Genomic DNA, 26055 nt, shown 5'->3' with positions numbered 1-26055 from the left:
CAGACTTTTGTCTCTTGGTTAAACTGGAATGGAGATATCAGGAACATAATATAAACCAGCATATGAAGCCTTTAACAGGGGTAATGTAGGTTATGTTGATATATACACAGGCAGCTTACTATGTGTGGAACAAGGAGGATTTTGACCGTGTGGATGTCAATGGCACAGATGCTCTCCTTGGTAAGTGGCACCCCTATGAGCGACACCATGAAATGCCTGTGAGTACACATGTTTCCTAATAGCTTATAGCTGCCTGTTTCATTTTACTCTAACTGGCAAAGAATACTATGCTTCACCCCCCTCATGAAGGTCTCTATCCTACGAATGACCTGCCTATGCTGCTTCAAGAAAAGGATCTACATTAAAAGTTAAACATGCACAAGAATGCTGTCCTGTTTCTTTCAGCCCTGTTTGAACCTGGAGACTTGAGGTATGAACTGGAGAGGGATTCCACCATGGACCCATCCCTCCCAGAGATGACAAAGAAGGCCATTTCCATCCTTCAGAAAAATCCCAAGGGCTTCTTCTTGCTGGTTGAAGGTAAGGATTCACAAAAGCATAATTTCATATAGTGCCGGAATGTATGCTGAGGAGTAGTAATTAGATATTTTCAGTGGTAATTTCTGGGCTCCACCTTCTCCACCCCCTGGAGAAACTCCTGGGTTTACCCACACAGGGAAGCTGTACAGACTCCATGTAAACAGTTTCCAGGGTTGAATTAGAATGTAAGTCTTTGTAACTATGAAGCAAGCAGTGCCTCCATAATGTCTGGGAGTTTGGCTCTTTTCTTTTTGGTATTCAAAGGAAATAATTTAGTTTTCATATTTGGTTTCCAAGGCCAAAGTCTGGAGTTTCATCTAAATAAGTCATTAAGACAGTTGTGCAAGAACTGGAAAAATGATGAAGTCTGAAAGTGAGGCTAAAAGATTGATAGCAATAAAAAGATTTTTGAGAAGTTAGCATCAATTTAACTCAGATTAAGGACACAGTCAGGAACATTTCATAGGCCAATGTCCATCTTCTGGTAAGGTTTAGTTCTTTAATATAAAACCATTCTTCAAACCCTTGTTACATTGTACCATTTTATCATTATGATCATCCCTTTCCAAAGGTTTATCCTCAATGATTTTATTAATATCTTTTGTAGAGATAGCATATCAGGTTATCATGTACTATTTCCTTATTCCCGTCATCTATAATCACTAGGATATGACAACTGATTTATCCCCATGCACTTTAATGCCATATGAGAGAACACCAAATATAGCTGTTAATGGATTAGAAGAGATTGTGATACCAACACTATCTGAGAAGTATGTTAAGACGTTTCTCCAAAATTATATTAGTTTAGTGCATTACCAAAATATATGGCCTGGTGATGCTAGAGCTAGATGGCAGCACTTGCAGGTTGGGTTTTGCCCTGGATACATTTTGGACAATTTTAAATGGGATAAATGTGATTGATTGAAAGAGCTTTAGTTGAATTATGGAATGCTTGGCTCATATAGAGCTGGAATTTAATCTATGGAAAGCTGAGTTCTGCTCCTTTTCTAAGATGCCCACTGTTCCATAAGATCATTGAAGAATAAGTTGTTTGAAATATTTTTGTATATAACTGAAATGTTGTCTGAGTCTTCATCATGACTAACTGGTATCACCTATGGGTGTAAGATGTGGATAGTTGAGTAGGATTCCTTTAACAAAACTACTCATTTCTATGTAGGAAAAAAGTGTGTAGCTAGAAAATTAAATGTAAGGTGTAGTTGTTCATAAGATGCAAATAATTTGTCTATATAAAGATCTCTGTGTTTTAATCCCTAGTATTTCCATAAGTTAAACACTGAGTAAGTTTGAGAAAGTGGAAAAAAGTGATTATCATGTGTAGGAGCAACAGAAAAGAGCTTCTCTGCTTAGAGATGCATCCTGCATTGGTTCCAAGTAATTGCTGGACGACTGGATTGCTGGTAAACTGATGATAGTCTGTATTCAATGGAGTACAGAGCAGGGCATATTATGAAGAGCTAAACCAAGATTTGTTTTCCACTATAAGCCAGGCTGTTGTAAATTCATGAATTTTTGAAAATTTCCAAGATTGTACTGTCTGTATACAGTATTTAAAACATTGAAAATTAGGTAGTGTTTTGCTACCTTATGGTCTTAATCTTTGTAGGGTCAGCTTTTGCATATATGACTGTTTTGAATTTCAGATGAATGATATCATGGTTGAGTCTAATCTCATTTAGAATCATTTTCTGTTGCATATAGGAATACACTAAAATATATATAGAGGCTTGGGGGGATGTTCATATTGGCTGTATTAATTCTCCCTGCTAAAGTGAGATTAAGGGTGGAAAATTTGTTAAAATCCTGTGTAATTTTTCCCACAGTACTTCCAGAATTGTATTGTAAAATATATCTCTTAATATTTACATGTAATGATTATCCCCAGATATTTAAACTGTTTTGATGATGTGAATGAATAGCTACCTAATCTGGTATGATTAAGTAAAGATTTAATTGGGAAAAGCATGCAGTGAATGAAATTAATTTTGACTCAGGAGATCTTATGAGATTCTCCCAATATGTTTGAGACTAATGGTAGACATCATTGTGACTCTGATATATAAAGCACTATATTGTCTGCATACATTTTCTGGTCAGGTCCTTCTCTAATAATCCTCCTTATCCCTGGTTTATACAGGAGAAACCGATACTGGACACCCTTGTCAAGCACCACGTGCTAATTTCAAATAATCTGTTTTTGTGTTATTACCATGGATTGAGGCTTCTAGACTAGAATAAAGTAATTTAATCCATGTGGGTCTGTAAATCTCAATAGTGAACCCATTTGGTTCTATCCAAGTCATTTACTGCATTAGAGATTCTAAGACTTCTCTTGAGTCAGATTTTGTGGGTGAGTACATCAAAAGGTACCATAGGTCTGAAGCAGAGTGGCTGCCTTTAATAAATGCCGTTTGGTCTTGTAATATTACTGAGGCAAACACTTACTCAATCCTTCTAGCTATGATTTTTTGCTAGTATTGTAGCACTGTTATTCAAGAATAAAACTTGACTTTTTTTTTTGGAGAAATGATAAAATTCTATTTTATCTAGCTTTTATAAACATTGTTAATAATAGTGGAATGTAGTTAAAAAATCTTTATTAAATTCCACCTGGTAGCCATCTGGGCCTGTAGCTTTCCCACTTTGGAGTGAGTTTATGGTATTCCATAATTTTAAAGGTGTTAAAGGTTTACCAACTGCACTACGATAATATCGAGCTGTTGTATTTTGTCTCGTCTTCTTTACACTGAGAGGACTGTAGATAGATAGACAGAACTTCATGTAAGGAATTACAGTACTCCTTAAAAGTGAAATTTACTTCTTTATCATCCTTGGTTTTACTTCCAATTGCATTGGTAATTTGCTTATGGATTTCTTCAGCTACAATTTTAACCCTCTCTCTGTGTTCATAATTCAGCTATTGTGATTTACAAATAAGCTGTTTTGTTTCTCTTGTTGTCAGGGGACTGAATTCTGATTGTAGGGCCGGTGTTTTCATATAGAGGACCTCATTAGGAGATCTGGCATATTCATGATCCACGTATCTATTCTGGAAATCTCCATAATCAGGTCTGGTGCTTTCCTAGTGTCTTTTTCTTGTGAGAGAGATATGAAACATTAGTAATTTTCTAATCTTAGCACACTCATTTGGGGTCATTCAAAAAAAAAATATCTCTTTAAAGCCCCTCCACTGGCCCTAGCATGAAGATGCCACTTGTTTCCTCAGCTGACCTGCCCACACTCTACAGATACCTGCAAAGGTACTAACTAATAGATGACCAGCACTGTTGTTCCTTAATGCTATTTGAAACAAATGTTGCTGTTGTGAGACTGAAATATACATAGCATTATTGGTCACTAGAGAGGAGGGAGTTCTCTTTTAATTTTATTGGCTAAGATGGCTATACTTTGCTCTCAGAATCTATTGTCCAAGTTCACATTCTGCAGCTCTGAGTGTGGACACACACCTAAGAGGCGTCCTGTCCAAGGGAAATTTTTACTGTTGCCAGCTGCTATTAAATAATTAAATTCTCTTGGAGAGAATCTTTAGGTGGGATCCAGTGTCAGGTAAACTTTCAACTTAAGTCTGATGATATTCTGAGTCTGTCAACTAATCTAAACATTATTTCTTGTAATGTCAAGGCCTTGAAATCTGGCCCTTGTTTTGTGTTAGACCCTTTTGATCAACATCATATGGCTATAGCCCTAATTCAAGAACTGTGCTTGGTAACTGCTGATGTTCATTGTTGTCAAAACAAATCTATTGTGGCTTCTTCGTCAATTGTCACTTGGTTATTGACTTACTCGCCACCCTGGTTCAAGATATCCCAGGAATCTTATCAGTCCCTGCTGCTTTGTTGTTGTTCGTCTATGTGTTGTTTTTTCTTACTTTGTCACAACAGAGCAATAATTACCTCCATAGATAGCGCTGTCATTTCTTACCATTTTTGAACATCATTCCACATGCATCATTGATAAATATAAAGCCAAGCTCATTTCCATACTCAGGTTTTTCTTCAGAACACATGATGTCTCAAGCAGTTGGACTCATTTCTGCAAAGGGTCTGGCTGCAGATCTTAAGCAATAGCATTTGCCAAACGTTTGTACAAGGTACGTTTCAAAGTATAACATTGTCTGATGGAAAGATTATAGTATATGTGTTAAACTTTGAACACACGGTGGCACAGTGCCTAATAACAAAGGGACTGCAGTTCTGTATATGCGCATTGAGAAAAATCAATGGATGGATATGTTTAATTCAGCCATCGTGCCACAGGAATAATCCTAGAACATGAGAGTATTTTTAGGTTTGAATCTGTGATGTTCTCTCACACAAATATTATAGAATATTTAAACTGTGAGTACTTTTACATTCTGGGTGATTAACGTGATAGTCACACTATGTGTGCGTCTAAAGTTTCCCCAATGGCGCAAATGTATAAATAGCAATCAGTTACTGATGTTGTCCGATCTGTGATTTAGGATGTTAAGCTTTATTAGTGAAATGCAGCTCCATTTTATTAATTTGTTTGATTGTCTATCGATTATGTTACGACATTGTGTTTACATTCGCATATCCATTTATTTAGTAAAATCTTGTTTTAGTCTCATAGACCCACAGAATGGAACATTTTTTAAGATATGCTGTGCCAAAAATGTAGGCTTCACAAATGCTCATGCTAAGAAGAAAGTGATGTCAGGTTTGTTGGTGATTTCTGCAAAGGGTTGTTGCTAATAAGTGAATCCCCAAGGCGTTATTTGTGGTCCCCTTGTTATGAGGCACTGTGGTACCGTGCTTCCCCAGTTAAACACATACACTATCATATTTCCATGAGACAGTATTAGACTTTGAAACTTACCTTGTTATGTTCGATGGCTTAAGCTGTTTTTAATACACAATCTATAAAAGATCGGCAAATGCTGTAATGAAATTTAAAAATAAAAAAATGATGGTGTACATGTTTTATTAAAGATCAGGCAATTTAAAAAAAAAAAAAAGGTCATTGAAGGGCAATGAACATCAACTTCATTTCCATTTCTAACCAAAGGTGGACCTACCAAACCTACATATCTATCACTGTTAACCATAGGCCCCTGAATGATATCACTGGGGTCCTGTGGCTAAAGGAGCCACAGTTTTATCATCCACAGCCACATGGATTAATAGAAAGCAAATTGTCATGTGCTTATGCCTGTTCTCATAAGCAAATCTCCAACCAAAACCATTTCCTGTCCATTTTTAAGTGTCACAACTTTCAGTCATTGCTGTTATCACAAGCTCCCAGCTTAGTCCTCTAACGTTTTGAAGACAAAGTTAGATCCCTACTTGAGTTCATTTCAGAATAGTCCTTCCAATTTGAAATCATAGATGCTTTTGTCAAACAGATGGGTATTGAGGTCTAATCATTCTCCTTTCAAAGATGCTTAATGAATTCGATTTGGACAATTCCCTCCATTAGCTGGCCAAAGAGGACTTGGAGGTACTGACAAAGCCATATATGTCATGAATGTTTTGAGGTGTTATTTCATTGTCATCAAGTCTCCTATAGTCCTTAACCATGACTTTCTTGTTACCCGTTTTCATGAGATATGGCCAGGAATCTTTACATTTAATGGAAGGTACCAGTTAGTCATTCAGTCTTTTCCTCCACAGATCATTCTTCAGATTATTTCAGCTTCTGTGGACTCACTGCCTTTGTTCCTCAGTGGAGTTTGCCAGTTTTTCAGTAAGGTTTTAGTGAATAGATGTTATTTATTTTGATACACCAGACCATTGACAGGGCTTTGTCTGTATTTACTGTTTCAAAATCTAGCTTCATAGACAGGAAAGAATACGATAAATGAGTCACTTTCTCATTTATCTTCTATAGTTTCAATTCTTTTTATATTAGACAAACCCACATGTGGATACACATTTTCAGATATGACGTATTTACAATGAACCATCACAAAATAGCTACTTTAAAAAAATATTTAAATATAGTGAGTTTAGTAATGTTAAAAAAATCAGGTCAGTCGAAACTCTCAAAATATTTGGAAAAGGGGCATGATTACGTAACACGGCTCAGAAAGATGCATGGTGTACAAGTGACTTCAAGAACACGGAGTACCTTGGTAGGGGAGAAGAAAAACAGCAAATGTCTCACATGGCTTTAGAGTTCTAGAAATCTGTTCCTACATGTCTGTAAGTAAATCTGGCATCTCCACTCTCTCCGCAGTTTGTAGCCCTTGAATTCAAGGTGCTGAACTTGGTAACACTTTAGAGTCTTGAATTACTAATTACCAAATTAATAATTATACGCTGCATTGTAGGACTGCACCCTGAATTCACAGCATATATTGAAGTCTTTCCAGCACTAAAGACTCTTAATTAGGATGTAAGTAGTACTAGGGTGTTGTACCGTGTTAGCCATTATGAATGTAGTGAGAAGTCATGCAAAATGACACCTTTTATTGGCTAACTACGTAGAAAGATTTCAATATGCAAACTTTCCAGGCAACTCAAACCAACTTGCCTGAAGAAGGGGCATAAGTTGCCTCAAAAGCTTGCATATTTTAATCTTTTTAGGATGTAAGTAAATTTACATATAATAAGTGTAGCTATAGGTAGCTGGCAATGTTAGAAGAGGAAAACTAAATTGTAATTGATAGAGATCTCTGTGGAAAAAAAATCCTCATTGGGCAACTGGTTTTTGGCATAAATCAAAGATCGCTGCTGTAAGCCAACTAGACGATTGTCTTGTGTATGACTTTGGTGCAACCATATGAAGTTCTGGAGCTGTGTAAGTCTTCAAGCACGGGGATAACCTAGTAAAAGTGACAATGATGGAAAGAATCACTTTGGGATATTCAAGTATGGAAATGGAACAAGAAAAGTTTAATAATGAGAGATTACAATAGCTGTACAACAGTGCAAAAAAAAAAAACCATTAAGACATCATAAAAGCATCACACATAACTGTCACATAAGTATGATATACTGAAATCTGATTTAAAAGATGTGACTAACGGCGCCTCTCTAATATTAGCAGGAAGATGATTCACAACTTGGGGGGCTTTTAACCAGGACCACCTTAACATATGAGTGCAATGGGCACTTGTCATGGGCCCCAGGAGCACAAGGGCCCACAATGTTTCTGATGCCTATGTATGTTTCTGTTTTGCTATCAAAACAGGGGCCCCAGTGCACCACATTTCCCCCTGGGGCCTATAATGCTGTTAAGACAGCCCTGTTTTTAACTAAAACCTTTGCCCTTATACAGAATTTTTATCTATTCTGACTCTTTTCAGAAGGACTGTACCTTGTGATCACAGTGGAAGCAAATCATTCTCTGTATGACTGAACTACTGTAGCCAATTCAGAATTAGCAGGAGTGTAGCCTGTTCTGGCAGCATCATGTAAAGAGTAGAAAAGCAGCTCTGCTACCTATCCTAACCTCCATGTTTTCCAGGAGAAAAGCACACTGGTACAGGGGAAGCATGCAAATTTCACAAATTTATAAACGCTGTAAGGTAAATAAGGCAAAGGTGTTCCTACCTTAATATGGCAGAAAGTGAATTTGAAAACTGACTTTTGATTAAGTTTAGAATTCATATAGAGCTTTCAGAAATGATCATTTATGGTTGTATGTTCTAGTATTTTAATTAACTTTAGAAATGTAAAATAGCTGAAGGTATAAAAAATAATGGTAACTTGCTTGATATGAATAAATTAAGTAGTGTTTTCATATTGTTCATATTAAGTAACCTGCTTTATTTTGTAAATCTTGTTAAGCAGGAAAACCCTTGAAGTGAGGCGACTAAAGGTTAAAGCTTGTCAGTGATAATACCTTACTTCCATATGCCCGACTAAAGTTCAGACTTTCACAATTAAGTGTTGTTAGTTTTATTGTCTTATTTGAATGTCTGCCTACTGCTTTGATGTCCTTTTTTCCAGCGATATTTGTTGTTTTCACTCATCCACTGCCAGAACTCATTAAAGTAACTTGTACTAAAAGGCCAGGAGTCATAAAGTTTAATGAAATCTGAAAATAATAAATCTTTGTAAATCTTTACTGATGAAACATAACATCTAACATACATACACCAAGACATTTTATCATATCTATTTATATATTAATTTTGTATTGATTACATTCTCAATTATTAAGTTATAATCAGTGATGAAAGCAACCACTTTATGTTCTTTCATATGGTTAAACTTATTTGGTGTGTGGTAGTGTAATTGTTCTTTGTCTTTTTCTGAATCTAGGTATGGATGTGTAATTGGCATGTGCTATTATATGATTTGTACGTGTTTAGCATTTCTGAGTGTTTGTTATAATATGTACTGATCAGCAGGATTGATTATACTTTTGAGACGACTATGGCATTAGGTGCATGCCAGTGATATTTTTGGTACAAACGGTCTGGTGATTGTTGTTCTCATGAGTGCCCCCCATCTTGGGCTCGCTCCTTTCTTGTGCTGGTTGGTGCCAGCAAAGGCTTCCAACTCTCTGTGTCCCTAAACTGAAACTTTAGGTGATGGAACAATGGATGGACGGCTTTAATTGTTCATTCTTTTACTGTAGGTTACAGCCTACTGTAGGTTTGCCTACACATCAATAAATTCTGTCATTTTCCATCCAGTTTAGTACAGGTATTGATTCTAATATATTTAATTAGAGTCTCCCATAGTTGTTTTCCACCTAAAGGTTTGTGTTATGACCTGCCTTACAATTATGATTTTTTGTTTTGAATGTTCTTTGAAGAATAAGGTTTTGAGGACCAAGGAATCTATTGGTTACGTTAATATGTATTTCATTGTGTTTTTAATTATATTAAAAAAACTAATTATATTCTCCTGCAACACTTGGTGTTTTATTATTTTTGTTGGCATTTTGAGACATTTTTGTTAATGTTTGCTGCGCTGTTTCTAGGCAAGATTACTAGGAATATAGATAGATAGATAGATAGATACTTTATTAATCCCAAGGGGAAATTCACATAATCCAGCAGCAATATACTGATACAAAGAAACAATATTAAATTATAGATAGATACTTTTTTAATCCCAAGGGGAAATTCACATAATATGGGATGTGTGACAGTATAAGGTGAGCATTATATGCTTCCTGGTTGTCCGAGATTGCAGATTCTTCCTACAAAAACTATTCTATTACTAAAAACTAGAACTATGCATTCCTGTTAGTGGTTACTGGTTAAAGAATATCTTTCAGTTTCCTTACTATAATTAATGTCTTGTTGATTTGGCTCTGATTGTTTGTTCCTTACTTAGCTACTGTTATTCTTCTACATTGGTTCTTGGTTCATGATATAACCTTTCCAGTTACGACTCCAGGCTTATATTGATTTTTGTGGCTCCTTCTGATTCCCTTTCCATTCTAAACAGTTGATAGAGAGTGCAGCTGGTTAGTACAGTTTGTTTTTTTGTACAACAGAATTGCAATGCTGACTTGAACTGAGAACATTTAAATCAGAGGTTCCTAAGCTTTTTTGGTTTGTAACCTCATTTTGAAATCTGAGCTTTTTTGTAACCCCAACTGTTTGAAATATTGACATTCACTTCCTATTCAATACATTGTTTAATGCTTTTTTTTTGTTTTGTTTTTTAAATATCTTCTCATGAATCCATTTGCATATCAGGTGACCCCAATTGGGTGGCAACTCCAAGGATGGGAAACACTCATTTATATATTTTTACACCATAAAGAAATGTAATCATGATGTTCTCTTTTAACATCAGCATGTATTATCCTACATTTGTATTAACTGTGTGTAGAAAATAGACGGTTGGTATTTTAAAAGTAATGCATTTTTTTGCTGTTTGTAATGGAATCCATTTTTCAACCTTGGTATTGTGGCTATTAGGTGAGAGAATGCTAATGCAGTATTATAAAGTTCATGTTTTGTCAGTGATAAGTGGACTATTTGTCAATCTGTCTGTTTGGAGTTAAGCAAGCAATGCATATACACTGAAATCTTTCAATGGTGTTATTACATCTCTTAGTGTATTAGTAATTGTTATGAACTGCACTAACACGAATGCCAAAAAGGGAAGAAAACAGTCAAGAAACTCATTTTAATAGTTAAAGTGTTTTGCCACAACAGAAAAGTGGGAAAATATTTTAAAAAAACACACAAAAACCTAGAGTTGAGAAGTAAAAATGTCAAAGAACAAACAAGGGTCAAAAGCCAAAAAGATTACAAATCAAAAAATACCAATTCAAACAAAAAATCAGAAAAAAGAAGACACCAAAGTCCTAATTCTGTAGCAACATTTCAATTACTAAGTGAACCCCACAAACTCCCAAAATTGTCTAGAAATTTGAACATCAAAGATGGCATGCCATCATTTTAAATCTTTTTGGCACAATGATTTCGCATAATTAACTTGGTTTTGTGGTTTGGGTTCATTTTAGAGTTTTATCTCATTTTCACTGAATTTTTGAAAGACTTTTTTTTTTCCTTATGTATGTTTTTTGTGGTGCTGATTCCATTTTTAATGTTCTTTTTTGTCTTGAAGTTGTGTTAATTTTGTTGCAAAGCATTCACAGTTTGTCTGATACCATTTTGTCTTTTCATGGTCACCACAATTTTATACATTTCCTGGATGATGTTGCTGGGGTGGTTGCCAGTGAAGGATGGCCAGGGGTTGTGACAATAGAAGAAAGACAACAAGAAACAGAAAAAGGTTTGGAGTAGCCATCCCGTATATTTGAAATATGCAGTTTAGGCAAAAAAAAAAAAAAATAGGTTTTTACAGACTGGAGTGCAAAATGGAACTGATTGACATAGCGAAAATGGAGGTTATATTGGTTCACTGATGTCCTTAGACTCTGTTGGGATTTCTTTCAGTCAGACTGCAGAGGAAAGAGAGTGGACACTGTCATCCCCTGGTCTGGCATGTACTGTAATTACATCCATTTGAGCCCTTTAGCTGCCTCGCATGTGCATGTGTGTGACGCCATTCATGAATGAGCTCATCGCCATACACTTCCTAGTCCTCTGAAATTGCAGATTCCACTAAAGAATTTTTGTTTCTTTGCTAAAAAATGTAATTCATTTTGCTTTGTTTTTTCTACTACCTGTTGGGCTTAGCATTTTGGAGTCTTCATTTGTTAAATCTGATTTTACGGCTTCGTCTTTGGCTTATTTTTTGACTGTTTCTTTTCTAGTCCCAAATCAAACCCAAACTGCCTTCTGCTGTACCTACACTGGACTTGGCAACAGTTAGGAGGTCTCACCTATGACAATATGATTATTTCATTTTATTTATTGTATTTATTAATTTTTATTAAAATATTAATTGCTAATTTCTGGTATGGTTTTTTTGAGATGCTGAATCTGATTTCTGCATTTTTATCACAGAAATTGTTATCAGTTATTCAAAATTATTATTCAGCATTTTCACCACTATTTTGTTTTTGTATGGGTGTTGCCTTTTTGTGTCATGATGATGACTGTTATGGTATTCAGTCCCGGAGGTTATGTGGTTTGGATGCTACAAGTACCAGTGTCAATACTGGAGTCTGAAAACACCAAAGAAAACCCTATGTTCATGTGTGTGTGTGTCACGTGTGCTATTAAGATTTCCTAGTTCTGATTTTTCTTTGACATATCCAAACTCAAATAGTGATACATGTGAGGAGTTGATACAGTTGGATTCAAGAGCAGAAGTTCACTTTCTGGATAAACCGATGTAATGTCACTGCATGCCAACTTAACTCTCACAATGAAAAGATTTCCTAAGACAGGACACAACTTCTCTCCCTAACAGCCCCCATTCCTGAGTTAAACATATGAATAAAGATTCATTCAAGACACACACATCATTCTGGTGAAAGACTTAAAGGAGTGCACTTATGAATTACAGTTATCCTACACATTTGTTCATGGAAACATCGCCTTTAATACAGTAGTACATTGACTAAGGCTCTCTGTATTATGGCACTGTTATAAAGGTACAAGAGGAGCAGAAGAACACAATTATAGCCTAACTAATGGAGTTACAAAACTGGAATGGCCAGAAAGGACCTTAAAGTGCCTAAGTGATGATGATTAATACACCTGAGGCTTGTAATCAAATTAAGGGTCTTGACTGGCCTCCATCAAATGCAATAAAATATTGGATGTCATAATTAACAGAGGAGTTTGCATGTTCTCCCCGTGTCTGCATGGGTTTCCTCCGGGCACTCCGGTTTCCTCCCACAATCCAAAGACATGCAGGTTAGGTGGATTGGCGATTCTAAATTGGCCCTAGTGTGTGCTGGGTGTGTTTGTGTGTGTCCTGCGGTGGGTTGGCACCCTGCCCAGGATTGGTTCCTGCCTTGTGCCCTGTGTTGGCTGGGATTGGCTCCAGCAGACCCCCGTGACCCTGTATTCGGATTCAGCGGGTTAGAAAATGGATGGATGGATAATTAACAGAAGACAAAAAGGACAGGCTTAAACAAACAAAAGAAACTTTTGCTTAATTCACAATTATAGAATAATTAATATATAGTTAAAACAGAACATCTCAAGAAAAACAAAAAAGCAAAATACAAAAACAGAAAAAAAAAAAAACCAAAACCCTGGCACAAGACCGTCAACAGACCATAACAGTAATCAGTATCCTAAACTGAATCACAGAGAATGAGTGGATGAAATGAACCATTGAATGATGAATATGCTTTCATCCTTTTTGTTGATTTGTGAACAGCAATTCATAGCTGACTTCAAAACATTTTTCCTTAAGATCTTCATTGTGGGAATTGGGTGATATTTTGATAGGCATAGTGGCAGGCCAACTCTCTACATTAAGCATACGTCATACTACATACTACAAAAACACAAAAGTGCTCCCCATAGTCAAACATGCTACAAATTCATATACTGTATACTGCACATAACACAGCATAATGTTCTTAAAGATGTTTAATCCAATTTGGATCACTTGGACCCAGAAGCTTTCCTCAGAGCACTGGGCACAAGGCAGAACAGAGTGCGGGACAGGGGCACCAGTCCATTGTAGGGTCCACTCATACATGCAGGGGCTAATTTGAAATTGTCAATCTTTATAACAAAACTAATTTCATATTTTTAATTTCTCTTTTTCATGCAAGTCTGAAAGATACCAAAGCTTTTTGGGAAATACTGTAATTTGAATTGAGAAATACTGTATTGTGCATTTGCCTGTGTCTGACATGCTAACTGAAGTCATCATTAATTGCATGATTTTAAGTTGTGAATATAATTATAAGAGTTTGAAGTGATCTGGCTCCAAAAATGAACAACCCTTTACTTGTCCAGTGATAATTCTGCAATCTACTGGCTTAAGCATGCTATTTATTCATCTTGTAATAACAGTAATAATGGTATTTTAATGAAGAGTCACTACTTAGGTTGTCATACTCAAGGAAAGGTCAGTTGTACGTAGCAGTCTGATGATCTCAGCATAATAGGGTCCAATTTGAGCAGTCACTTGGCAAGCCATGACATTACAATTCCCATCTTTGACTGCACTGTGGAAGGTAGACTTGTGCAACTGCACGTAGAAGAGACATATTTTGATAGTATATTTATTGGTCATTCTTCTGTTTTTCTGCAGGGAAAGGATGTACCCAAATTATAAAAAAACCAACACTACTTCAGTCACTCCTTAAAGCCTCAGCCATTAACCACTGTAAACTGACTGGGGTGATCTAATAATACTATTTTACTAAAAATGTAAATATTATGTTGCATGCTTTACTACTTCACTGGTTAAAATACAGTGGTGTGAAAAACTATTTGTCCCCTTCCTGATTTCTTATTCTTTTGCATGCTTGTCACACAAAATGTTTCTGATCATCAAACACATTTAACCATTAGTCAAATATAACACAAGTAAACACAAAAGCAGTTTTTAAATGATGGTTTTTATTATTTAGGGAGGAAAAAAATCCAAACCTACATGGCCCTGTGTGAAAAAGTAATTGCCCCCTAACCCTAATAACTGGTTGGGCCACCCTTAGCAGCAATAACTGCAATCAAGCGTTTGCGATAACTTGCAATGAGTCTTTTGCAGCACTCTGGAGGAATTTTGGCCCACTCATCTTTGCAGAATTGTTGTAATTCAGCCTTATTTGAGGGTTTTCTAGCATGAACCGCCTTTTTAAGGTCATGCCATAGCATCTCAATTGGATTCAGGTCAGGACTTTGACTAGGCCACTCCAAAGTCTTCATTTTGTTTATCTTCAGCCATTCAGAGGTAGATTTGCTGGTGTGTTTTGGGTCATTGTCCTGTTGCAGCACCCAAGATCGCTTCAGCTTGAGTTGACGAACAGATGGCCGGACATTCTCCTTCAGGATTTTTTGGTAGACAGTAGAATTCATGGTTCCATCTATCACAGCAAGCCTTCCAGGTCCTAAAGCAGCAAAACAACCCCAGACCATCACACTACCACCACCATATTTTACTGTTGGTATGATGTTCTTTTTCTGAAATGCTCTGTTCCTTTTACGCCAGATGTAACGGGACATTTACCTTCCAAAAAGTTCAACTTTTGTCTCATCAGTCCACAAGGTATTTTCCCAAAAGTCTTGGCAATCATTGAGATGTTTCTTAGCAAAATTGAGACGAGCCCTAATGTTCTTTTTGCTTAACAGTGGTTTGCGTCTTGGAAATCTGCCATGCAAGCCGTTTTTGCCCAGTCTCTTTCTTATGGTGGAGTCGTGAACACTGACCTTAATTGAGGCAAGTGAGGCCTGCAGTTCTTTAGACGTTGTCCCGGGGTCTTTTGTGACCTCTCGGATGAGTCGTCTCTGCGCTCTTGGGGTAATTTTGGTCGGCTGGCCACTCCAGGGAAGGTTCACCACTGTTCCATGTTTTTGCCATTTGTGGATAATGGCTCTCACTGTGGTTCGCTGGAGTCCCAAAGCTTTAGAAATGGCTTTATAACCTTTACCAGACTGATAGATCTCAATTACTTCTGTTCTCATTTGTTCCTGAATTTCTTTGGATCTTGGCATGGTGTCTAGCTTTTGAGGTGCTTTTGGTCTACTTCTGTGTGTCAGGCAGATCCTATTTAAGTGATTTCTTGATTGAAACAGGTGTGGCAGTAATCAGGCCTGGGGGTGGCTACGGAAATTGAACTCAGGTGTGATACACCACAGTTAGGTTATTTTTAACAAGGGGCAATTACTTTTCACACAGGGCCATGTAGGTTTGGATTTTTTCTCCTAAATAATAAAACCATCATTTAAAAACTGCATTTTGTGTTTACTTGTGTTATATTTGACTAATGGTTAAATGTGTTTGATGATCAGAAACATTTTGTGTGACAAACATGCAAAAGAATAAGAAATCAGGAAGGGGGCAAATAGTTTTTCACACCACTGTAAGTTAATCTCAGTGTATCTCAGATTCATACTTATTATAATACACTAAATGACACATAATGTATATTCAATAGATTTACCTCTTTACAATTTAATATAAATCTGTATATTAAGTTTGCATCTGGCCTGAGTGGTGCCTCTGAGGCTAGGGATCTGCACTTGCAATCAGAAGGCTGATGGTTCGAATCCTGTAAACACTAAAAGTGACTCTACTCCATTGGGCTCTTGAGCAAGGCCCTTAACCTGCAATTGCTCCTTCCTGGGTATGACGTTAATCTGCATCCAGGGAAAAACCTGGGTATTGGTGGCAGAATTGGCACTCCAGCCACCATAAAATAACTCGCACCACACTGGTTCCATTCCACCTGAACTAGTGTGGTGCTGAGATGTCACCCGTTGCATGGCTGCACTTGGGTGGCTGCAGCAATTTGCTGTGTCAGCATGAGTTCCTAACCTCTCTCTCTCTCTCTCTCCCTCTCTGGTCACTGTCTGTATGGAACTGTCACCATCTTTCTGTGTTCATGTGTTTTTATTTTCTCTATTGGTATTCAGTTTTTCCTCATTCATCCCAAAAATGTGCAGGGAATGATTGGTCATACTGGATTAATCTTCTTTGAATGACTATTCGGGAGTGTGTGTTCATTGAATGTACCCTTACAATAAAATGGTGGCACTGAGATAGGCCCTGTAATTCTACAAGGATGTTTATTATACTTAAATAATGCAATGTGAGGTAACCCAAATGAAGACATTGCCAGTGGAAGTGAAGTGGAGTGAATCTGTTATCCTGGAATCTGTAGGTTTTCCCCTGGGGTTTGGTTTCTTTCCACAGCACAAAGATGTACTGTGACTTTGACACCAAGATTCATTTCTCTTAGGTGTGCATGTGTGTGTTGGAGAGAGACTCTGTGATGACCAGGCATGTGTTTAAGTTTGGTTTCTGACTTGCTGGATGTTGCCTAACAAACTGTTTTCCAAATGTATTCATGAAAAGAGCAGCTTGGGAAAATGGACAGATGTCTTTCAACTTATAAACATCAATCAAATCATCATTCACCACTTGATTCCCTCTTTCAGTCTGCAGGGCATTGTCAACAGTATTAGTTAGACAGATAGGTAGATACTTTACTAATCCCAAAGGGAAATTCACATACTCCAGCAGCAGCATACTGATAAAGAACAATATTAAATTAAAGATTGATAACAATGAAGGTATAACAGACAGACAATTTTGTAAAATATTTAAATTTACCCCTCCACCCCGGGTGGAATTGAAGAGTCGCATAGTGTGGGGGAGGAACGATCTCTTCAGTCTGTCAGTGGAGCAGAACAGTCGCTGAAGCTGCTCCTCTGTCTGGAGATGATCCTGTTCAGTGGATACAGTGGATTTTCCATTATTGACAGGAGCCTGCTCGGTGCCCGTTGCTCTAGTTGACAGCATTTTAATCATTCAAGTCATTAGTGTTTCTGCGCCACTACAGTTCTGCTCTTCTTCAGTGCCCTTCCTGATGACCTACACTTTTATCAAGTGTCTCTGATCCTGACCCATATTGTGAAGAAGAGAATGTTCCTGTATAGTATGTTGGGTTCTGATATTCATAATCTATATCAGTGTTATGACTTTATCGACTGCACTTCACTTAATACTGAAGACATCAAACTTTATCCCAAAAACTGAATTGAACTAGACTGACATATGTATACTACATCAGCTAACAATAGTTTAAAAATCTTTTCAGCAGAAATTAATGAGAGTTCTATGGAAACAAGAAAATAAACCAATGAGCAAAAAAGTAACATCCAGTGATATAATAACAGTACTCATGTAGCATTACAGTACATTCATACAATACATGCTGTGCATTCTCAACCCCGTGTAAGTCAATTTAGGGTATTGGAGAATCAGAGCCACCTATCCCAACACCACTGGGACGTAAGGTTGGAAACAACCCTGGATATGATGTTCAGGGCACATGCACACTCACTCACATTCACTGCAAAAAACACATTCAAAAACCAGACAAAAAACTTTAAATGGGAGGAGTTTTGCTTGTATTTAGCAAAGAACTCTGCCAAAGGTGTAAGCATACTTTTCTTGACAGGGTTTCTTAAAGTAAGCTAAATAATTGTAAATACTCATTTTTGGATAAGTCAATAATTCTTACAATAAGGAAAACTGGACTTAATGTCATAATTTCAATACTTTTCACTTGGCTTAGATTTAATTTTTTGCAGTGTGGAGGCCAGTTAAAAGCTGACAATTCATCTAATTTCTATGTGTTTGGGAATTTGGAAGGAAAACCCACACAGATTCGGAGGGAGTGTGCAATGTACATGTAGCCAAAGGCTGGCTGCAGGTTATGAATTGAAGACAACAACAATAATAATAGTGTTACATGTATATAGCACCTTTAACAATGCTAATGTCATATTACAAACAAACAAAAATGAGCAGTAGAGGAAAAGAAGACAAGTTCATTGAAGAGTAAATTCTTTAAATCAGATTTGAAAGTAGAGAGGGAAGAGCAGTCATGTGGAGATCTGGGAAGAGAATTACAAAGTTTAGGGGCCATGGCACTGAAGGATCTGCCTCCCAAGCTGGAAAGCCTGGTGTGTGGAATATCAAGACAATTATGGCTAAAAGGCCCAAGAGAGCAAGAAGAGGAATAAGAGATCAAGAGTCGCTAAGGTAAAGAGAAGCATGTTTAAGCAGGACTTTGAGAGTGAGAAGCAAGACTGAACTGGTAACCAGGTGTAGCTAAAAGAGAAAGGGGGTGATGTGAGAAGAATGCATCATATAGCTTCAGAGTTCTGAATATACTGCAGCTTTTGTAAAGACTTTGCAGGAAGACCAATGAAGAGAGAAATACAGTAGTCAATATGAGAGATAATGAAAGAATGAATCAAAGTTTGTCCATTGTTACTACTGAGAACTGGGTGAAGATGAGCAATGTTACAGAAGTGAAAGAATGCAGTCTTGCTGGGAAACTTGATATGTGGCTCAGAATTAAATAATGGGTCAAATACTTCACCAAGGTGTCAGCCAGAAGGAGTAGGCTTAACAAGCACACCAACAATATAAACAGAATGTTTAGAAAGTTTAGATAGTAAGGATCAATGAGGCAGCCATGCTAAACACTGCACCACCATGCCATCCAAGAATTCCTCAAATAATAATACTGAACTCTAACAGTGCACTAGAATTACAAGAGTTCTTCCATCACTGGAATTCAAAATGATTAAAGCATTCAAGCAAGATTGAAGGATTCTTAAAAAATATAATGTTTGTTAGTCTTGTGAATCTAAATCTGAGGCCTGCTTGAGAAATATTTATTGTATATAACATCTCACTTTGAGCACTATCACAACACAAGAACATAATAATAATCCAGAGAGTTTAACGCTGATAAGAGTGTTAAACATGTCATCAAACATAAAACAGTTCCAATTTTATTTGAAATGCAGGGCAGGTTACCTGTTAATCAATACACACACACACACACACACACATATATATATATATATATATATATATATATATATATATATATATATATATATATATATATATATATATATACTGAGTATATATACTGGTATACAAGAAAGTAAGAAAGTAAAGGAACACTTTTTAATCAGAGTATAGCATCACGTCAGTGAACCTTCTGGGCTATTGATCTGGTCATTTAAGTAGCAGAGGGGGTTGTTAATCAGTTTCAGCTGCTGTGGTGTTAATGAAATTAACAACAGGTGCACTAGAGGGGCAACAATGAGATGACCCCCAAAACAGGAATAGTTTAACAGGTGGAGGCCACTGACATTTTTCCCTCCTCATCTTTTCTGACTGTTTCTTCACTAGTTTTGCATTTGGCTACAGTCAGTGTCACTACTGGTAGCATGAGGCGATACCTGGACCCTACAGAGGTTGCACAGGTAGTCCAACTTCTCCAGGATGGCACAACAATACGTGTCATTGCCAGAAGGTTTGCTGTGTCTCCCAGCACTGTCTCAAGGGCATGGAGGAGATTCCAGGACACAAGCAGTTACTTCTAGGAGAGCTGGCCAGGGCTGTAGAAGGTCCTTAACCCATCAGCAGGACCAGTATCTGCTCTTTTGGGCAAGGAGGAACAGGATGAGCACTGCCAGGGCCCTACAAAATGACCTCCAGCAGGCCACTGGTCTGAATGTCTCTGACCAAACAATCAGAATCAGACTTCATGAGGGTGGCCTGAGGTACTGACATCTCTAATGGGCCCTGTGCTCCCTGCCCAGCACCGCGGAGCTCGATTGGCATTTGCCATAGAATACCAGAATTGGCAGGTCCACCACTGGCACCCTGTGCTTTTCACAGATGAGAGCAGGTTCACCCTGAGTACATGTGACAGACGTGAAAGGGTTTGGCGAAGCTGTGGAGAATGTCATGCTGCCTGTAATATCGTTCAGCATGACCGGTTTGTTGGTGGGTCAATGATGGTCTGGTTAGGAATATCCATGGAGGAATGCACAGACCTCTACAGGTTAGACAACGGCACCTTGACTGTCATTAGGTATTGGGATGAAATCCTTGGACCCATGGTCAGACCCTATGCTGGTACAGTGGGTCCTGGGTTCCTCCTGGTGCACAACAATGCCCAGCCTCATGTGGCGAGAGTATGCAGACAGTTCCTGGGGGATGAAGGAATTGATACCATTGACTGGCCCCCACCCTCACCTGACCTAAATCCAATAGAACACGTCTGGGACATTATGTTTTGGACCATCCAACGCCGCCAGGTTGCACCTCAGACTGTCCAGGAGCTTAGTGATGCCCTGGTCCAGATCTGGGAGGAGATCCCCCCAGGACACCCTCCGTCGTCTCATTAGTAGCATGTCCCAACGTTGTCAGGCATGTATACAAGCACGTGGGGGCCATACAAAATGCTGAGTACGATTTTGAGTTGCTGCAATGAAATTTCAGCAAAATGGGCTAGCCTGCCGCATTATTTTTTCACTCTGATTTTTGGGGTGTCTTTGAATTCAGCCCTCTGTAGGTTGATAATTTTCATTTCCATCAAACAATGTGGTATCCTTTAATTCCTAACACATTACCTAGTCAATAGCAGTATAGATTTCCAGCATGATTTTTTTTCCCTATTGAGATCTGATGCGTTTTCAAAGTGTACCTTTTTAATTTTAAGTTTATAAATTGTGAACCTTGAACCCAGACACAGAGAGACACAGACTCCAAATGTCATAAAACACACACATTTATTTACAACCCAACACCACAGTGTACAAAATAGCAGCAGTAATGCTGTCTTTGGATCTCTCTTCGGCTGCCTCCACTCCTCTCTCGCAAGCTTTGTCTTCTCCCTCCCGACTCCAGCTCCTCAAATTGAATGCGGCGGACTCTTTCATACTTCACCCGGATGTGCTCCAGGTGCTTCCTGATCTTCTTCCAGCAGCACTTTGTAGTGTGGCGGAAATGCTGCCCTTGCACCCGAAAGCATTCTGGGTGTACATGGACTCTCTTCCGGCATCATTTCCTTTGTGTGGCAGAAGTACTGCCTTCCAGGGCTCCATAATTATTCGGTTATGCCCTGGCAGTGGCCTCAGGGCCCCAACAGGAATGAGCTTCCAAGCTCTGTTACTGTGGCCCCCCATACACACCAGGGAGGTCGCCCTCTTGTGTTCCAGGGAAGATACTGTTCCTGGACATCTGTCACTATACAGTATATATATATATATATATATATATATATATATATATATATATATATATGTATATATATATATATATGTATATATATATATATATGTATATATATATATATATGTATATATATATATATATATATATATATATATATATATATATATGTATATGATATGATATCATTTTAAAAGGGTTTCATGTTCCTATTTCTGTAGTTTGCAATGTTATTAAAAACTGTACCTGTCGCAGGCAGATAATAGAATACTTAAAAAACACTTGATATATGTTGCCCTACATGTACCTTCACCTTCTTTTTCTGTATTTGCTAGTGTGTGAACACCTCTGCACCAGCTCTCCCTTTCTCAAGCTTGTTTCTGTAAAGCCTGTATCTCACACTCTTTCATTATTCATGAGGCACATTTCTCACCTCCTATCCGGGTTTTATATTTGCCATCTTCGACAGTGACTCTCTGTGTCCCAGAAATTAAAGCTTAATTGCAGGTCTAGTCACTGTCTGCATAGTTGTTGAACATTTTCCCACCCCTCATCCTGCCATATTATGAAAACAATTCCCAAAGCAGACAGAACAATTATTACACTGTTCTCTGTGCCTCATATGTCTTTATTCCTCCATGTGCATCTTACACTTGCACTTCCTCTTTCGTTGTGTCACTAAAGCTAAACTAACTAATCACACCATAACAAAACTGACCAACCAGAGTGCTCAGATGGATTGGGCGCACAGATCTTAGTGTTTTATTATATAGCAGTTATGCAACCAGAGAACATAATAAGTAAGAATGTAAGAACTCTGACAGGGTGGAGACCATTCAATCCATCAAGCTTGTTTGTTTAGCTAATAGTTAATCCATCTGAATAAAAACCTGCAAATCTCAATAGAAATCTGTGCTGACCCTCTCACAATGAGGATGTGTATAATTAATCAGACATTTTGAGAGAACTGCATGCACCACTTACAAAGGTTAACTCGGAGAGATCTACAGCAATGGTTTCAACCTGAAATGTCCACAATAAAGACTATGTGGGCAGAGATTAGTGAGGACTCCACCACTGAAAGACAGGCACAATAATTACAAAAATCTTATAAAATCTGGGTTTTTCTAGGGAAATATTATGTGGACCATTAAAGCAAAAATGTAGAACTGTACAAAAATGCAAATCAACCCTTTGTTTACAGACATAATGAAGCCTTTAAAGAGAAGAACACTCTTCATCATAGTTAAATATAGTGGAGGTCCCATAATGCTGTGTGGTTGCTTTGCTACTTCTAGTTTGGGATGAATAGAACATGCTTCTGGCATCACAAAATATGAAAAGACATTTTAGGGGCTAATATCCAAAGCAGTTTTCTGAATATGGGCTTCCATGAAAAAGGTTGGGTTCTCCAGCTGGTTAATAAAGTAACTTAAAATTAAAAGTACAAAGGAATGGCTCAAGAGGAAACACTAACCTACTCTGGACACTTAGTGGTGATCCAAATTCAATTGAAATCCTCTGGGGAGATCTAAAAAACATCAGGTCACACCAATGAAGACTGAAAGACTCGTTTGCTGTGAGAGAGTAGGAGAACATTACAGACAAGCCATGCAGCTAGTTAGTGGATGTTAACACAAAGCCTTGAGAAAAGGTCACAATTACTAAACTAAACTAGTCCTTAGATAGAAATAATCTTGTCTAATGTTCTACACATAAATACAAAACTTTACATTTTTTTAAATAAAACTAATGAGTTGCATCTACCTTTCCTGTACTTTTCTTGTTTCTAAGAGTTTTGTTTAAAAATGCTAGGGTGCACTGCTGATATATTTAACCACAACTGTAAAGAGTAATTTTACTATGCGAATGTGTTGCCTTGCACTGTAAAGAGAGACAAATGACAAGTAAAGTAAAGTCTTTCTTTTCTAAATGTTCATTGTTTTCTTCCATGAGTCAATTTAAAGGTGTTGAATCCTTTCTCTTGACAGGAGGCAGAATTGACCAAGGTCATCATGCTAGCCAGGCTGCAATGGCACTGCATGAGACTGTAATGCTGGACCGTGCTGTGGAGGTGGCACTTGCACTGACCAAAGAGGAGGATACCCTCACTGTTGTTTCTGCTGACCACTCTCATGGATTTGTCTTCACTGGCTACCCATTCCGGGGAAGCAGTATCCTTGGTAAATCAAATGGGAGGACTGTATTGGACACTCTAATTTGTGTTTGCCGCCTGTTTTTTGCCATGGCACTAAGTTAATTCTAGGAGTGCAGACACTTTAGAGGTCAATGGAAGATCTGCTTGTCTTCACACGGTGGGGTCAGCAGATGACAACTCTCAATTAATTCTCTGCAGGGAAATCTCCACTGTTTGGAAGAGACAACCTGCCCTACACCACTCTACTCTATGGGAATGGTCCTGGATACAAAGTGGAGAATAACAGTCGGCCAGACATTCGCAAGATGGACACAGGTAAACTGACCTCTCAAGAAATTATGGAGGGTAGAAATTTGTCCTGGATGAGGGCACTCACTGTCAGTTCTACAGCAGTTTATGTAGAGAAAGATGATCAAGGACAAACTATGGCCATGATTTTGTGCTTTAAAAATAGCTCATTTTCTCCATTATTTGGAATCTATTCACCTCTTCCCTGGTCATTTTAAGACTAGACTGGTGTATGTTCTAAAGATTCATGCCACAAGAGTATCAACAGACATTTAACTTACTGTCGTTATGCTCTTTAGAAGTAGTAGAAGTAGTAGAAGTCGTATTCACGTAAGGGATAGAGCAAATTATTTTCTAGGGTTATAGGGTCATTATTATCACATGTACACAGTATAGCAAAATTCATACTTTCATGTGGTAATCAACATGCAACATGTTGCCAATGAACTCGAAAATTCTGTTTTCCTTACATGAAAAATCTCTGAATATTTTACAACACTATCAAAATGGGATGTGTTAAGTTTAATTTATATCATACTGAAGCTTTTTGGGCATAGTAGGAACATCTTTAGGTAAGTATTGTCTTAATGGAGACACTGACTATGGTAAAAGCTTCATCCTGGATTTCCTGCTTTATACAAATAAAAACGTGTCCACCGTCAGTTTTTGAGAGAACATGTTTTTAAACTGTGGCAACATGCAGTCTAGTGTTCCCCACACAGAAGCATCTCTTTGTCCTGTTTACCCTCAGATCTGACCCTTAGCTACTTGATGAGAGCCCAGAGGGGACTGGGCGGTCCCGTGGCCTGGAACCCCTGCAGATTTTATTTTTTTTCTCCAGCCGTCTGGAGTTTTTTTTTTCTGTTTTTTCTGTCCACCCTGGCCATCAGACCTTACTCCTTTTCTATGTTAACTAATGTTATCTTATTTTAATTTCTTATTTTGTCTTTTATTTTTCTTTTCTTCATTATGCAAAGCACTTTGAACTACTTTTTGTATGAAAATGTGCTATATAAATAAATGTTGTTGTATCTGAAAATGTCTAGTCTTGCCACTCTGATCTCTTCTATCAAATGAGGCCCTCTGCTAGTGAGGCACTATGTGTACTGAGTAGCCTTATCCTTCCTTTTGCAGGTTCCAAAGATTATGTCCAGCAGTCTGCTGTCCCAGTGGATTCGGAAACTCATGGTGGTGAGGACGTTGCCATCTTTGCCCATGGCCCAATGGCACATCTCTTTCATGGTGTTCACGAGCAGAATTACATTCCCCATGCACTAGCATATGCCGCCTGCATTGGTGAAAATAAAAACCACTGTGCTAATGTGGCAGCCCGTGGTCCAGCTAGCATAGGTGTGGCACTTGCAGCCCAACTCCTCCCTTCTCTGCTGATCGCCTTTCTGGGGTATCTGTTAGCACAGGGCTCATAATTTCATCTTTTGCTTGTATGTCATATTACACAATTTACAATATGAATGGTCCAAGTCATCCTGGCTTGTACAATGTGAGAACAGGTGATAGTTTGAAGGGGACCTCCTTTGCAACCCATTTAAATCTCATCATACTGCTTAAATGGAAACCCGTCGTCAAGTACTTTCTGAAAGTTTTTTTCGTTTTCAGTACTATAACAAAAATGTCTTCTTTTTTCTAAAACATTTGTATAAACATGTTTTTCTTCAAACATTGTCTGATCTTTTACCCCTCAAAATCATATCTTTTGCAAATGGTTGAAGGCTCCAATACCAAAGACAGTTGGAAAGTCGTCATAACAGAATGTCGACTCTATTTTTCTGCCAGCTTGTCCAGTTTGAAAAACACCCACTTAGGGCATGATGGAGAAAAGCAGCCAAATTATATGTGATTCTTTCTATTAATGCCTTTATATGCCACTTAAATTGAGTATTATTACCATGATTCTTATACAGACAAATACAATACAGCATTGAACTTTGAAAAGAATTTGAGTTTCGTTATTGAAATATTATACCCAAAAAGCTT

The 26055-nt window shown here is 37.8% G+C and overlaps 1 protein-coding gene across 1 annotated transcript in view; it reads left to right on the top strand.

Annotated features, from left to right (window-relative positions):
- Positions 1–25634, top strand: part of alp3 (alkaline phosphatase 3) — a 42676-nt gene extending 17042 nt beyond the window's left edge. Inside the window, exons 8-12 of the mRNA XM_039770463.1 lie at positions 111–180; positions 406–540; positions 23606–23797; positions 23971–24087; positions 25195–25634. Of these exons, the coding sequence (XP_039626397.1) occupies positions 111–180; positions 406–540; positions 23606–23797; positions 23971–24087; positions 25195–25487 (807 nt within the window). The 3' untranslated portion in view covers positions 25488–25634. The remainder of the gene's footprint in view (positions 1–110; positions 181–405; positions 541–23605; positions 23798–23970; positions 24088–25194) is intronic.
- The last annotated feature ends 421 nt before the right edge of the window (positions 25635–26055 follow it).

This window comes from Polypterus senegalus, chromosome 1 (genome assembly GCF_016835505.1).
Source record: "Polypterus senegalus isolate Bchr_013 chromosome 1, ASM1683550v1, whole genome shotgun sequence".
NCBI lineage: Eukaryota > Metazoa > Chordata > Cladistia > Polypteriformes > Polypteridae > Polypterus > Polypterus senegalus.
This window is presented reverse-complemented; position numbering and strand designations above follow the sequence as displayed.